At 40.5% G+C, this 16,723-nt stretch overlaps 1 protein-coding gene across 1 annotated transcript in view; it reads right to left on the bottom strand.

Annotated features, from left to right (window-relative positions):
- The window catches only part of sarm1 (sterile alpha and TIR motif containing 1), an 18,972-nt gene extending 3,838 nt beyond the window's left edge, over positions 1–15,134 (bottom strand). Inside the window, exons 1-4 of the mRNA XM_061919189.1 lie at positions 13,618–15,134; positions 4,784–5,402; positions 2,107–2,319; positions 1,944–2,035 (exon numbers count right to left, since the gene is read on the bottom strand). Coding sequence (XP_061775173.1) covers positions 1,944–2,035; positions 2,107–2,319; positions 4,784–5,402; positions 13,618–14,081 — 1,388 coding nt within the window. The 5' untranslated portion in view covers positions 14,082–15,134. The remainder of the gene's footprint in view (positions 1–1,943; positions 2,036–2,106; positions 2,320–4,783; positions 5,403–13,617) is intronic.
- Positions 15,135–16,723: the final 1,589 nt, after the last annotated feature.

The following is a 16,723-nucleotide window of genomic DNA, read 5'->3' as shown; positions in this document are numbered from 1 at the left end:
ATGTTTATGTATATGTATGTATGTATGTATATATATGTATGTGTATATATATGTGTGTGTATATCGATGTATATATATATTTGTGTATATATGTGTGTGTATATATATATATATGTACATGTTTGTATGTATGTATATTTATATATATGTATGTATATGTGTGTATATATTAGGGATGCACCGATTAATCGGTAACCGAATATATTCAGCCGAATATGGCAAAAAAAGCCACATTCGGCCTTCGGTGGAATGAGTTAAAAACAAGGCCGAATAGTGGCGTGTGACGCAATTTTTTGACGCGGTGACGCAATCAACCAACGTGCAGTGACGTTGGGATATGTTGTGTACCTGTATAAGTGTATGAGGTTACAAGCACACACTTAATTGAGATTTAGTGGGGCCTCTGTTTACATTATTAACATATCTACTGTGGCTAAGCAGACTTTTGCCAAAAGGACAATAATTCATTTGTTGTGGGTTTATCCACTTTAATGCACTTTATTTTTTGGGGGAATGCATGTTTTGTTTGAAGGCCTAATATAAATGAAAAACTGTGCTTTTTTTTTAAAAGCAAAGACTACTTGAATATTAAAAAAATGTCAATATTCAATAAAAAAATATTTTATTTGAAAAACATGTCTAAATATTTATTATAGGCTATTTATGTGGGGCGGCATAGCTCGGTTAGTAGAGTGGCCGTGCCAGCAACTTGAGGGTTGCAGGTTCGATTCCCGCTTCAGCCATCCTAGTCATTGCCGTTGTGTCCTTGAGCAAGACACTTTACCCACCTGCTCCCAGTGCCACCCACACTGGTTTAAATGTAACTTAGATATTGGGTTTCACTATGTAAAGCGCTTTGAGTCACTAGAGAAAAACGCTATATAAATATAATTCACTTCACTTATGCAATATTTAAAAAATTGTGAAAAAATGCATTCATTATTCGGTATTCGGCCTTCGGCCAAGCGTTTAAATTTTATTCGGCTTCGGCCACAAATTTTCATTTCGGTGCATCCCTAGTATATATATATGTATATATATTTATATATACCGTATTTTCCGCACTATAAGGCGCACCTATAAACCTCCAATTTTCTCAAAAGCTGACAGTGTGCCTTATATATGGACCAATAATAAGCCGCAAAAGGTTTCGCAACTACGGGATGCAAAACATAACCCCATCCTCTATTGTAGCGTTTATTCTATGCACCTTATAATGCGATGTGCCTTATATATGAACAAATTCTTAAAATAGGCAATTCATTGAAGGTGCGCCTTATAATCCGGTGCGCCTTATAGTGCGGAAAATACGTTGTGTGTGTGTCTGTATATATATATATATATATATATATATATATATGTGTATATATATGTATGTATATGTGTATATATATGTATATGTATACGTGTATATGTATATATGTGTGTATATGTATATATGTGTGTATATATATATATATATATATATATATATATATATATATGTGTACTGTATATATATGTGTGTGTATGTATGTATGTGTATATATATATATATATATATATATATATATATATACATATATCTCTTGATTGGATTATCCAGAGGATAGTACTCGATACCGTGGTAGAGCGCAATATGTAGGTGTGAGAAAAATCACAAGACTACTTCATCTCTACAGAACTGTTTCATGAGGGGTTCCCTCAATCTTCCCTCAATCTCCTGACGATTGAGGGAAGATTGAGGGAACCCCTCATGAAACAGTTCTGTGGAGATGAAGTGGTCTTGTGATTTTTCCCACACACACACACATATTTATATATAGACTAGAATGGCAGGTAAAATGTTATTTAAAACATGTGCTTGTGCAGTCAAGAAAGAGTTTTGTTGAAGAAACCTCATTTCCAACATAAAATGCTTTCCTTCTGCTCGCTTCCTGTCTGGAAAAGTTAGTTTCACTTGCCTTTTCCGGGAGAGACCAGCAGTCATGCCCAGGTCCGTGATCAGATCCTGCTCGGTGATGTTCAGCAGGAGGTCTCCATCCACCTGTAGCTCCTGGCGGATGGCAAAGACAGAAGAATGGTCGGGTGTGGATACGCGTGGGGATGAGCGGTAAAGAGTCGCACCTGGAATCGATCGGTGAAGGCACTGAAGCCCACCTGCTGCAGCCAGGTGTGCACCTCGCACGTCTTCCAGTTGGGCACGCAGGACAGGATGCGCTTGGGCACGTCCTCGCCCATCATTCTCAACGCCCGCTTGGCCAGAGAACACGCCGTGCCGTTACTGGAGTACATGACCATCCGTTTCAGGCTCTGCACCGCTCCGATCTCCTGGAAGATCTGCAAAGGAGCAACAGAAGTCTGACAAGGTGGCGGACAGACCGCGGACAGGCCGGCCCCTGGCATGAACTCTGTGCGGTTATTTAGGGCCCCCACCACTAGAAGGGGGGCCACCTGATCATGCTGACTTTGTTCTAGCCAACTGTGATATATATATATATTAGGGCTGGGCAACGCTTAAACATTTTAATCGAAGTTAATCGCACTATTTCTCCGATTAATCGCGATTAACTGCATTGTATACGCAAAGCCCAATAATGAATTCAAAAGTAGTGTGTAGTGCACCTTTATTGGAATATTCTCCCACATGAACAAAAGCGCCAAAACATTTCTTGTGCAAACACAATTTAAATCAGTCCTTGTTAAACAGTAGCAGTTAAATAGCATATTTTATGAAAATCAACTCAAAAAATGTAAATACAAACATTTAAGCTTATTGCCACTGCCAGGGTATTTAAGTTATCCTGTTTGTTATGGAAAATAAATATAATCTACATACAAATCTCTGAGCCACAATCATAACATCTGAACAGGCAATTTCTGAGGTAACAGCAGAAACATTTTTTTATATGTTTAAAAAACCTATATTATAGATAGTGGGCTGTTTTAGGGAATTTTTGATCAAATTATCCGTAGTAGCAATATTAATAATGTTGTGTTTATTCTGCATAGTGCACTTAAAATAATTATGACCAGATCTAGGAATTGATATGATGGGAATTTTCCGATTGTTTGCTTGGTGCTTTGATAAACTGAAGGCATCATATACATGGTACTATATTGTGATGGTATGAGCCAGGGAAAAAAAGACCTACCCTACCCAGCATGCAACAGGAGTGACGAGCATGCGCGGTAGCCCGGTATAGGTTGTGTCGCCATGACGGCATCTTGTATGTTGTGATATGCACGCTCTGAAAGTAAAAGTTAAGAACTCAGCCAACACTCCTCGTCTGCATTATTCATAAATAGACAGACAACACATATACTCCGCTGCTTCACAGGCCGCTGGATGTAGCCGGCAAAGTATTCCCATGCTAGCTAGCCGGTCTAGCAAGCACGCGTCATTCAGTCCAAAACGGCCCGATCTATCAATCAATCAATCAATCGTTTATTTATATAGCCCCAAATCACAAATGTCTCAAAGGACTGCACAAATCATTACGACTACAACATCTTCGGAAGAACCCACAAAAGGGCAAGGAAAACTCACACCCAGTGGGCAGGGAGAATTCACATCCAGTGGGACGCCAGTGACAATGCTGACTATGAGAAACCTTGGAGAGGACCTCAGATGTGGGCAACCCCCCCCCCCCCCTCTAGGGGACCGAAAGCTATGGATGTCGAGCGGGTCTAACATGATACTGTGAAAGTTCAATCCATAGTGACTCCAACACAGCCGCGAGAGTTCAGTTCAAGCGGATCCAAGACAGCAGCGAGAGTCCCGTCCACAGGAAACCATCTCAAGCGGATCAGCAGCGTAGAGATGTCCCCAACCGATACAGGCGAGCGGTCCATCCTGGGTCCCGACGAGCGGTCCATCCTGGATCTCGACTCTGGACAACCAGTACTTCATCCATGGTCATCGGACCGGACCCCCTCCACAAGGGAGGGGGGGACATAGGAGAAAGAAAAGAAGCGGCAGATCAACTGGTCCAAAAATGAGGTCTATTTAAAGGCTAGAGTATACAGATGAGTTTTAAGGTGAGACTTAAATGCTTCTACTGAGGTAGCATCTCGAACTGTTACCGGGAGGGCATTCCAGAGTACTGGAGCCCGAACGGAAAACGCTCTATAGCCCGCAGACTTTTTTTGGGCTCTAGGAATCACTAATAAGCCGGAGTCTTTTGAAGGCAGATTTCTTGCGAATATCCACATTCAGAATTGTCTGGCGGTCGTAAGTGATCCCGGAGTGACCACGCTGTAAGCCAGCCATGAAATTTGCAGAATTGTCCGGTATTTTTGCCAAATGTTCCGTCTCCACGCCGAAGTACATCCGGGAGATGCCATCTTGTTAAGAAAAGGCGTTAACAAAATAAAAGCAAGTAAACAACATACGCAAATGTGCGATAAAATAATTGTCGGCGTTAATAGATTGATGAGTTAACGCGTAATTAACGCATTAATTTGCCCACCGCGCAGTGGGAGCGTGGCCGTGCGCAACCTTAGGGTCCCTGGTTCAAATCCCACCTAGTACCAACCTCGTCACGTCCGTTGTGTCCTGAGCAAGACACTTCACCCTTGCTCCTGATGGGTGCTGGTTGGCGCCTTGCATGGCAGCTCCCTCCATCAGTGTGTGTGAATGGGTAAATGTGGAAGTAGCGTCAAAGCGCTTTGAGTACCTTGAAGGTAGAAAAGCGCTATACAAGTACAACCCATTTATCATTTATCATTTTTTTTTGTCAAAGAATCTATTTTTAGATCTTGGTTTCAGAGACGCGATCATATATTGAGGTGCCGTTGGTACCTTGGTATTGCGCTGGCGGGACTTGATGCTGGTCTCGACACAGAAGTAGAAGGCGGCGATGCACTTCCCCTCCAGCCGGGTCCCGTCCAGCAAGGGCAGGAGGTGCTGCAGGTCGGCCGCCGTCTTCCCCTGCATGCAGTCGGCGCTGTCCGACAAGCTGCGGGCGAAGTCGTCCGGATCCAGCGAGGCGATGAACGGCTCCACCAGCTCCAAGGTGCCGGACTTCACCACCTCCTTCTCGATCTCCTTGTTGGCGGCCAGCACGGTGACGGCCAGGCAGGCGTGGAAGCGGATGAGCTCGTCCTCCTTGGAGAAAGCCAGGGGGAAGAGCCACTCGGCCGCCTGCTTCTCGATCATCCACCTCTGGCAGCGGTGGCCTCCGTACATGGCGCAGTTGGCCAAGGCCAGGGCGCAGTGGCGCAGCACGGTGGGGTCCGTGCCCCGGCACCAGTACAGCAGAGCGTCCAGGGCGCCGTTTTTGATCAGGTGGACCGACGTCTCCTCCGTGTGTTTGAACATGTGCTCCAGGATCCCCGACACGCTGCGAGCCAGCTGGGCGTCGTCCTGCTGCCGGGTCAGGTTGAGGATCACCCCTAGACCCAGTCGGGCCACGTAGTCCCTGCAGGCAGGAAGACCACACCTGAAAGTCTACCAAAATGTTGTCAAACTAACACCCTTGTGGAGTCAGACCACCACAGGGTATCCCACTGGGCATCTTTTCATCAAGGGGTGTCCAAACTTTTTCCACAGAGAGCCGCACACGGAAAAATTTTAAGCATGCGGAGGCCATTTTGATATTTTTCATTTTCAAACCATAACAAAATATATGGATTTTTTTTTTTTTAACCTTTAGGGCTCCCGGGGACCATAAAGTGGTCCCCAACCTTTTTGTATCCGCGGACCGGTCAACGCTTAATCATTTGTCCCGCGGGGTGTCCTTTTTTTTTTTTTTCTTCTCTGTCATGAAAAAGGGACGTTTTTGTCATGAAAAATGGAGTTTTTGTGGTTGGTGCACTATTTGGAAGTGTATATTGTGTTTTTTGTGTTGATTTAATATATATATATTTTTTTTCTGCGGCCCGGTACCAATCGGGCCACGGCCCGGTGGTTGGGGACCACTGCCATAAACGGTGTCAGTCATTAAAATGTTAAAAATAAATCATCCATCCATCCATCCATTTTCTACCGCTTATTCCCTTTCGGGGTTGCGGGGGGTGCTGGCGCCTATCTCAGCTACAATCGGGCGGAAGGCGGGGTACACCCTGGACAAGTCGCCACCTCATCGCAGGGAAAAATAAATCAAATTATTATTATTTTACGCTTACGGTAAATCTCTATATCAAGTTGAGATTGATATAAAGTTAAAAAAAAAAAGGTTTTCTGTTAAAGGCAACATTGTTTTTTATAATAAAACAGAAATATGCAGTATTTTGTAATTAAAGCCTTCAAAGATCAAATAATGCAGGACACCATTGATTTTATTTTTATTTTTTTATTTTTTTTTGTCCTGTCCAGCTTCTCAGGCAAATCATATCAAATCAGATTTACTTTATAAAGGAGAAGTGTAGGATTTTAATTATTTAATATTTTTGAGTAATTACAGTGAAAAGTTAAATAAAATCCTACTAAATATTTTTGAGAACCAAAAGGTTCCACACTCATAAAGTAATACACTTTTATTAGTTTTTTTTTACTTTTAACACTTAAATTACGAGATCTACTTCAGATATATCTGTCGATTTTACGTTTGGACTATTATTTTGTTTGTTTTATGCTCTTTTGTCAAATAAAACTTATGTTTTTATAAGGCAACCACACAATATATGCAATATTTTTTTTACAGTTAAACACTTTAAAGTGACATTTTTAAGTAATAATTCATTATATATAGATTTTTTGTGTTGTTTTTTTTGAGCAATGGCAAAAAAAAAGAAAAATAAACAAAGACACAAGAAAAAAAATGGCAGCTTTGTCTCAACATTGCAACTTTTTCTCGTTAGATTTCACCTCATTCCACTTTTTAAAAAAATTTTATTTTTGCAATACTATTTCGCAATTTTTGCAGAATGTGTAGCGGGCCGGGAAACAATTAACCGCGGGCCGCAAATGGCCCCCGGGGCGCACTTTGGACACCCCTGTCTTAACACAATAATACAACTTTACAAAGACCTTTAGTCGGATGGTTCATTCAAAATGTGTCAAACTAGAAGCTGCAGTTTGTGTCCCACTGGTGACATTGAACAGGCCGGAGAATTGACGTTTTCTGATACCCGCGACGCCTCCAGACAGGAAGTGCTTCTGGAGTTACACACATTCAGTCTTGTGGTTTCTTCTCCCCGAAGGCATTTTCATAATCTCATCCGCTCAGAATAGATGTTTATCACCAAGGAATCTCACATGGAGCATTTATTTCTAGTGGTGCACAGCGGGGAGGAAGAAGAAAGATCCAGTTATAAAATGAACACGGCAGGGTGGAATTAGCGATAGTGTGTTATGAAATATGCCGATAAAGTTCCTAATCTACCTGTTTTCTGATGCCAGGGTGTGGAATCTGACAACAACTCACGATTCCATCACGTGCGTCGGTTAGTTAGGGATGCATGGGATTCTGGGTATTTGTTCTGTTGTGTTTATGTTGTGTTACGGGATGTTATCCCGAAATGTGTTTGTCGTTCTTGTTTGGTGTGGGTTCACAGTGTGGCGCATGTTAGTAAGAGTGTTAGAGTTGTTTATTCGGCCACCCTCAGTGTGACCTGTATGGCTGTTGAACAAGTATGCCTTGCAGTCACTTAAGTGTGTCTGCTGAAGCTTCATACAATATGTAGATGGGCTGACAGGCAGTTTGTTACGTTTGCAGAGGCTGTTAAGCACAATGTCATCACAGAACGCCCTTAATATTGTCGTTGGGGTGAAAATCAGCAGACATTTGGGAGTCACCTGGATAAATTGGGATGGTTGGCAATTAGATTAGATTAGATAGTACTTTATTTATTCTGTCAGGAAAATTACAATTTTCAGCACAATCCCATTCAAGATCAGACAAACATTACAGGGAGACAGAACAGGATCGCTGACGGGTCTGCCGGCTTCCAGCGCCCCTTACAAAAAAGATGACATACAGGTAAACAGGGGGGGGGAGAAAAGAATAGAAGATTAAAATAAAATAAAAATAAAAAATAAAAAATTGTGATGTTGTCAAGCGGTACTATTACATTTTCATATAAAGTTGCGAGCCGCGTGTCTGAGACCCCCCTGATTTATACATAGCACACAGCAAAAAAAACAACCTTTGTACGCTGTGTTATTTCATTTTCAATTTCAAAAGAGTTTTGTGGCTCCCATTGTTTTCTTTATTTTGTGAAACAAGTCAAAATGGCTCTTTGAGTGGTAAAGGTTGCCGACCCCTGCTCTTGGGCGTATGAAAAATGGAAAAAGATGAGGGGAAAAAAATATAGTTTTTGTTTTAGAATAGAATATATCTTTATTGTCATTGTACATTTGTACAACGAAATTGTATGCAAACTAATTCAGTGCAAAATCATACATAAAACCATAAGAACATAGATAAAAAATACATAGAATTCATAAAAATACCAAGCATACAGCTCACGTGCACAGTCGTTATTGTTATCTTGTGTTCAGTGCTCTCGGGTAAAAAGTGTTTTTAAGTTTTAATATGGTTTCTGTCGGAGGACAAACATGACACAAACCTCCCTAATTGTTATAAAGCACACTGTTTTTGTTAAACATGTTTCACCGATTCGAGTATTTGGCGAGTGCCGTTTTGTCCTACTAATTTTGGCGGTCCTTGAACTCACCGTCATTTGTTTACATTTACAACTTTCTCCGACTTTCTAAGACGTGATTTATGCCACTTCTTTTTCTGTCTCATTTTATCCACCAGACTTTTAACGTGCATGAATGCACAAAGGTGAGTTTTGTTGATGTTATTGACTTGTGTGGAGTGCTAATCAGACATATTTGGCCCCTGCATGACTGCAAGCTAATCGATGCTAACATGCTATTTAGGCTAGCTGTACATATTGCATCATTATGCCTCATTTGTAGCTATATTTGAGCTCATTTTGTTTACTTTAAGTCTTCATAATTCAATTTATATCTCATGACACACTATCTGTATGGCTTTTATTTTTTTGTGGCTCCAGACATATTTGTTTTTGTATTTTTGGTCCAATATGGCTCTTTCAACATTTTAGGTTGCCGACCCCTGACTTATTAAAGCCAGGTAACTATATTGACCTCGCTTTTTTCACACAGTCTTAGACTAAAAGGGAGGATCTTGCCCATCACAGAGAACCCCAGCAAGTATGACATAGCCGCACAGGAAGTACAGACATGGCTTAAAAAACCTCTTTTAAAAATGTATTTCTACAAAAAAAAAAAAAAAAAAAAAAAAAAGCTTTTTTAAAAATCCTTTTATGAAAATTACGAAACTGGATATCATTTCTGTTTTCCGACACCACTGTTCTAAATGTGTTGACCAAAATACAGGTGTACCTAATGTATTGACAATATATAGGTGTACCTAATGTATTGACCAAGATATAGGTGTACCTAATGTATTGACCAAAATATAGGTGTACCTAATGTATTGACCAAAATATAGGTGTACCTAATGTATTGACCAAAATACAGGTGTACCTAATGTATTGACAATATATAGGTGTACCTAATGTATTGACCAAAATATAGGTGTACCTAATGTATTGACCAAAATACAGGTGTACCTAATGTATTGACCAAAATACAGGTGTACCTAATGTATTGACAATATATAGGTGTACCTAATGTATTGACCCAAATATAGGTGTACCTAATGTATTGACCAAAATACAGGTGTACCTAATGTATTGACCAAAATATAGGTGTACCTAATGTATTGACCAAAATATAGGTGTACCTAATGTATTGACCAAAATACAGGTGTACCTAATGTATTGACCAAAATACAGGTGTACCTAATGTATTGACAATATATAGGTGTACCTAATGTATTGACCCAAATATAGGTGTACCTAATGTATTGACCAAAATACAGGTGTACCTAATGTATTGACCAAAATATAGGTGTACCTAATGTATTGACCAAAATATAGGTGTACCTAATGTATTGACCAAAATACAGGTGTACCTAATGTATTGACCAAAATACAGGTGTACCTAATGTATTGACAATATATAGGTGTACCTAATGTATTGACCAAAATATAGGTGTACCTAATGCATTGACCAGCAGAGGTGTACCGAATGTTTTGATTATTGAAGAGTTGTACCTAATGTATTGACCATGTGAACATATTGTATTGACTAGGTGTACCTAATGTATTGACCATGTGAACATATTGAATTGACTAGGTGTACCTAATGTATTGACCAGTATATGTGTGTATTTCATGTATTGCCCAAACGTACCTAATGTATTGACCGGGTGTACATATGTCGTACCCAGGTGTACCTAATGTATTGACAGGATGTACCTAATGTATTGACAGGATGTACCTAATGTATTGACAGGATGTACCTAATGTATTGACAGGATGTACCTAATGTATTGACAGGATGTACCTAATGTATTGACCGGATGTACCTAATGTATTGCCCAGGTGTACCTAATGTATTGACAAGGTGTACCTAATGTGCTGACCAGGTGTACCTAATGTATTGTCCAGGTGTACCTAATGTATTGATCGGGTGTACCTAATGTGCTGACCTGGTGTACCTAATGTATTGACCAGATGTACCTAATGTATTGACCGGGTGTACCTAATGTATTGACCGGGTGTACCTAATGTGCTGACCAGGTGTACCTAATGTATTGACAAGGTGTACCTAATGTGCCGACCGAGTGTACCTAATGTATTGTCCAGGTGTACCTAATGTATTGACCAGGTGTACCTAATGTGCTGACCAGGTGTACCTAATGTATTGTCCATGTGTACCTAATGTATTGACCAGGTGTACATATAATGTATTGACAAGGTGTACCTATTGTATTGTCCAGGTGTACCTAATGTATTGATCGGGTGTACCTAATGTATTGACCAGGTGTACCTAATGTATTGACCGGATGTACCTAATGTATTGACCGGGTGTACCTAATGTATTGACAAGGTGTACCTAATGTGCTGACCAGGTGTACCTAATGTATTGTCCAGGTGTACCTAATGTATTGATCGGGTGTACCTAATGTGCTGACCTGGTGTACCTAATGTATTGACCAGATGTACCTAATGTATTGACCGGGTGTACCTAATGTATTGACCGGGTGTACCTAATGTGCTGACCAGGTGTACCTAATGTATTGACAAGGTGTACCTAATGTGCCGACCGAGTGTACCTAATGTATTGTCCAGGTGTACCTAATGTATTGACCAGGTGTACCTAATGTGCTGACCAGGTGTACCTAATGTATTGTCCATGTGTACCTAATGTATTGACCAGGTGTACATATAATGTATTGACAAGGTGTACCTATTGTATTGTCCAGGTGTACCTAATGTATTGATCGGGTGTACCTAATGTATTGACCAGGTGTACCTAATGTATTGACCGGATGTACCTAATGTATTGACCGGGTGTACCTAATGTATTGTCCAGGTGTACCTAATGTGCTGACCGGGTGTACCCAATGTATTGACCGGGTGTACCTAATGTATTGACCGGGTGTACCTAATGTATTGACCTGGTGTACCTAATGTATTGTCCAGGTGTACCTAATGTATTGACCAGGTGTACCTAATGTTTTGACCGGGTGTACCTAATGTATTGTCCAGGTGTACCTAATGTATTGACCTGGTGTACCTAATGTATTGACCGGGTGTACCTAATGTGTTGTCCATGTGTACCTAATGTATTGACAAGGTGTACCTAATGTATTGTCCAGGTGTACCTAATGTATTGTCCAGGTGTACCTAATGTATTGACCAGGTGTACCTAATGTGTTGTCCAGGTGTACCTAATGTATTGACCTGGTGTACCTAATGTATTGACCGGGTGTACCTAATGTGTTGTCCAGGTGTACCTAATGTATTGACCAGGTGTACATATAATGTATTGACAAGGTGTACCTAATGTATTGTCCAGGTGTACCTAATGTATTGACCAGGTGTACCTAATGTATTGTTCAGGTGTACCTAATGTATTGTCCAGGTGTACATATAATGTATTGTCCAGGTGTACCTAATGTATTGATCGGGTGTACCTAATGTGCTGACCAGATGTACCTAATGTATTGACCGGGTGTACCTAATGTGCTGACCAGGTGTACCTAATGTATTGACAAGGTGTACCTAATGTGCCGACCGAGTGTACCTAATGTATTGTCCAGGTTTACCTAATGTATTGACCAGGTGTACCTAATGTGCTGACCAGGTGTACCTAATGTATTGTCCATGTGTACCTAATGTATTGACCAGGTGTACATATAATGTATTGACAAGGTGTACCTAATGTATTGTCCAGGTGTACCTAATGTATTGATCGGGTGTACCTAATGTGCTGACCGGGTGTGCCTAATGTATTGACCTGGTGTACCTAATGTATTGACCGGATGTACCTAATGTATTGACCTGGTGTACCTAATGTATTGACCGGATGTACCTAATGTATTGACCGGGTGTACCTAATGTATTGACCTGGTGTACCTAATGTATTGACCGGATGTACCTAATGTATTGACCGGGTGTACCTAATGTATTGTCCAGGTGTACCTAATGTGCTGACCGGGTGTACCCAATGTATTGACCGGGTGTACCCAATGTATTGACCGGGTGTACCTAATGTATTGACCTGGTGTACCTAATGTATTGTCCAGGTGTACCTAATGTATTGACCAGGTGTACCTAATGTTTTGACCGGGTGTACCTAATGTATTGTCCAGGTGTACCTAATGTATTGACCTGGTGTACCTAATGTATTGACCGAGTGTACCTAATGTGTTGTCCAGGTGTACCTAATGTATTGACCAGGTGTGCATATAATGTATTGACAAGGTGTACCTAATGTATTGTCCAGGTGTACCTAATGTATTGTCCAGGTGTACCTAATGTATTGTCCAGGTGTACCTAATGTATTGACCAGGTGTACCTAATGTGCTGACCAGGTGTACCTAATGTATTGTTCAGGTGTACCTAATGTATTGACCAGGTGTACATATAATGTATTGACAAGGTGTACCTAATGTATTGTCCAGGTGTACCTAATGTATTGTCCAGGTGTACCTAATGTATTGACCAGGTGTACCTAATGTATTGACCAGGTGTACCTAATGTGCTGACCGGGTGTACCTAATGTATTGACCGGGTGTACCTAATGTATTGTCCAGGTGTACCTAATGTGCTGACCGGGTGTACCTAATGTATTGACCGGGTGTACCTAATGTATTGACCGGGTGTACCTAATGTGCTGACCGGGTGTACCTAATGTATTGACCGGGTGTACCTAATGTATTGACCGGGTGTACCTAATGTATTGACCGGGTGTACCTAATGTGCTGACCAGGTGTACCTAATGTATTGACCAGGTGTACCTAATGTATTGACCAGGTGTACCTAATGTGCTGACCGGGTGTACCTAATGTATTGACCGGGTGTACCTAATGTATTGTCCAGGTGTACCTAATGTGCTGACCGGGTGTACCTAATGTATTGACCGGGTGTACCTAATGTATTGACCGGGTGTACCTAATGTGCTGACCGGGTGTACCTAATGTATTGACCGGGTGTACCTAATGTATTGACCGGGTGTACCTAATGTATTGACCGGGTGTACCTAATGTGCTGACCAGGTGTACCTAATGTATTGACGTGCAGTACCTGTTCTCGGTCACCAGGATCTGTTCCAGCAGCTTGGCAGACTCGTAGGTGATTTCCACGGCCGGTGTTTGTTGGAGCTGCAGGAGAAGCTCCAGACCTCCATCCAGGCGGATCCTGTTGCAGATCTCCTCGGCCACCTGCCGCCCGACGCCGGGGAGCACCCAGGCCTCCTCCACCAGCTGGAAGATCTCCGCCACGGCCCTGCGAGTCTCGTCGCAATCGGACGTTCCTTTAGCGGACTTAAGCCGCTGGATGGCGCAGCGCAAGGCGGGCAGCGACGTGTCCAGAACCGCCTGCACATCGGCGTGGATCCCGGGGGACACCGGTCTGTGCTCGGGGCCCGAGCCGCTCTTGCCTCGCTGGAGCCGGCTGACGTACTCCGGCACCGTGAGCCGGTCGGAGCTGAACATGGCGATCCAATGCCGGTAGATCCTCCACAGGAAGACCGTCAGAGACAAGAGCATGTACCGGCCTGAGCGACGGTGCCTTTCTTTGTGCAACGGAGCGTGATCGGTGCCCAAAAACACATCCGAGTGACAGCTCGCTGCTAAATAATCACCTCTTCATCCATGGCAGGAAGGAGCTCGAGGTTAGGAATGGGATCAATAAAAACATCCATTTTGTCTTCGACGCAAACAAAAACAACAATGTTACATTTTCAACACAAATCCATCTTTACTAGCCTCAAACTACGATAAAAAGACAGAATAAAGACAAGTCGTACATAAAACAACCTGTCACTGTGATCAGCATCCTCCGGAGAACTGCTCAGTCCGCACTTGCGGTGGACGGGCAGATACACATATCGGCCGTGTCGATAACAAGGTTGACGTCAGTATCGCATTCAGTTAATTTGTTATATTATTATTAAAAATTAGATATTAAGCCATGTTGCTTAAACGTTATATTCCTCAGGACAATAAGGGGATGTTTTTATTGTGTTTTTTAACTTTTTAGAGACAATCGATGTTGTATCTTTAAAGACTATAAAGTCCTTATATTTTAAAAGTGCATGAATTATTTTTTTTAACTTCTTTTGGAGAGGAAACAAATCTAAGAAAACTGTCGTACTAAACATAATTTTTGGGTATTAATTTACACTTTTAAATATATTTTGATAAGAAAAATAACTATATATATATAGCGGTAAAGTCCTATACTATTACTGCTACTGGTTGCCGAATATAAATGAAGCTAGTTTAGACGTGTGCAGCCGGCTAATAATTGATGTCCGGAATTGTGTCCATGTTTAACCAAAATATTTATTATCATAAAGTCACATTTATAAACTCCCTTTGTAACAAAAACGGAAAATACACTGGAGCAAACAAATACTACCTGGCCCAGTCAAAAACTGTTGCGCCTCCACTCAGCAACACCTGAGCAAGATCCCAACTCCTCCCTAAGTAGACTGGCACTTGGCCTTGAGCCAACACCTTTAGTGACGTCATGAATTTGACGGACAGAAAGAGTATATGGCACTAACTATATATATTTATATATATATTGAATGTGAGTGTGAATGTTGTTTGTCTATCTGGCCTTGTGATGAGGTGGCGACTTGTCCAGGGTGTACACCGCCTTCAGCCCAATTGTAGCTGAGATAGGCACCAGCAACTCCCGCCTATATATATATATATATATATATATATATATATATATATATATATATAATATATATAAATAAACACATATATGTACACATATGTCCATACATACATACATATATATGTGTATATATATATATATATATATATATATGTATGTATGCATATATTATATATATATATGTATTATAATCAAGATTAGCAATTCTAAAGTAAAACATATACATATATATATATATATATATATATATATATATATATATATATATATATATATATATATATATATATATATATATATATATATATATATATATATATATATATATATATATATATATATATATATATATATATATATATATATATATATGTATGCATATATTATATATATATATGTATTATAATCAAGATTAGCAATTCTAAAGTAAAACATATACATATATATATATATATATATACATATATATATATATACATACATACATACATATATTACAACCAAGATGAACAACTCTAAAGTAAAAACAAAGAAAGTAAACCAGTCTTGCCAATGTGTTCGCCTGGTATCGAATCGATACTACATTATGCAGTATCGCCCACCCTCAGTCCGCACTTGGCCCCGCCCACCACAACCGTGTCATCGATGAGAACAAAACAAGCGCCCCCCTCCTCCCGCATCTCAACACAGTTAATGTTGTAAACAACGTCGGCCCCCTGTCGGCCGCAGGAGGAAGCACACAGAAAGATGGCGCTAATTTCATCACTTCATTACCAAGTGGAGGCTGACGTGAATGAAACGGGTGACTGCATGTGACGATGATGAATATTAATAGCGTGGTCCTGCTTGTGAGAAGTCATTAAACGCCACTCATCACCTGCCATTAAACACAATGACGTGTTTTATTGACGTCTGAGCCAGTGGAGCAGACAGAAGAAAGCCAGTGAACAATAAAAGTGTTTTAAAAGTCTCCCAGCTGACAAACACTTCCTACAAACTGCTTTTGTGGCCAAATGTAACTCTCCACAATAAACAAGTCAGGTTTCAGACAAATGGTGTCTAAAACGCACCCCGCAGCTAGTTTTAGAATACTGTCAGGAAATAAATAAAGAGAAAATGTAAGAAAAAAAGAGCAAAAAGACATCATTTAAAGGGAACATTTAGATTTTGATTTGTGTGTGCACCAAGGGCCACATACTAAAAAGTCAAAGCTTGCAAAGGCAATTTTATTATTTTTTCTTTTGTAAAATTCCCCAAAAATAATATATATATATTACAATCAAGATTAGCAAATCTAAAGTAAAACATGTTTATGTGTATATGTATGTATATATATATAGTATAATTATTATTTAATATCGGTAGAAATGATATGTATGTATATATATATATATATATACATATATATTCATCCATCCATTTCCTACCGCTTGTCCCTTTCGGGGTCGTGAGGGGTCCTGGAGCCTATCTCAGCTGCATTTGGGTGGAAGGCGAGATA

This window comes from Nerophis ophidion, linkage group LG13 (genome assembly GCF_033978795.1).
Source record: "Nerophis ophidion isolate RoL-2023_Sa linkage group LG13, RoL_Noph_v1.0, whole genome shotgun sequence".
NCBI lineage: Eukaryota > Metazoa > Chordata > Actinopteri > Syngnathiformes > Syngnathidae > Nerophis > Nerophis ophidion.
This window is presented reverse-complemented; position numbering and strand designations above follow the sequence as displayed.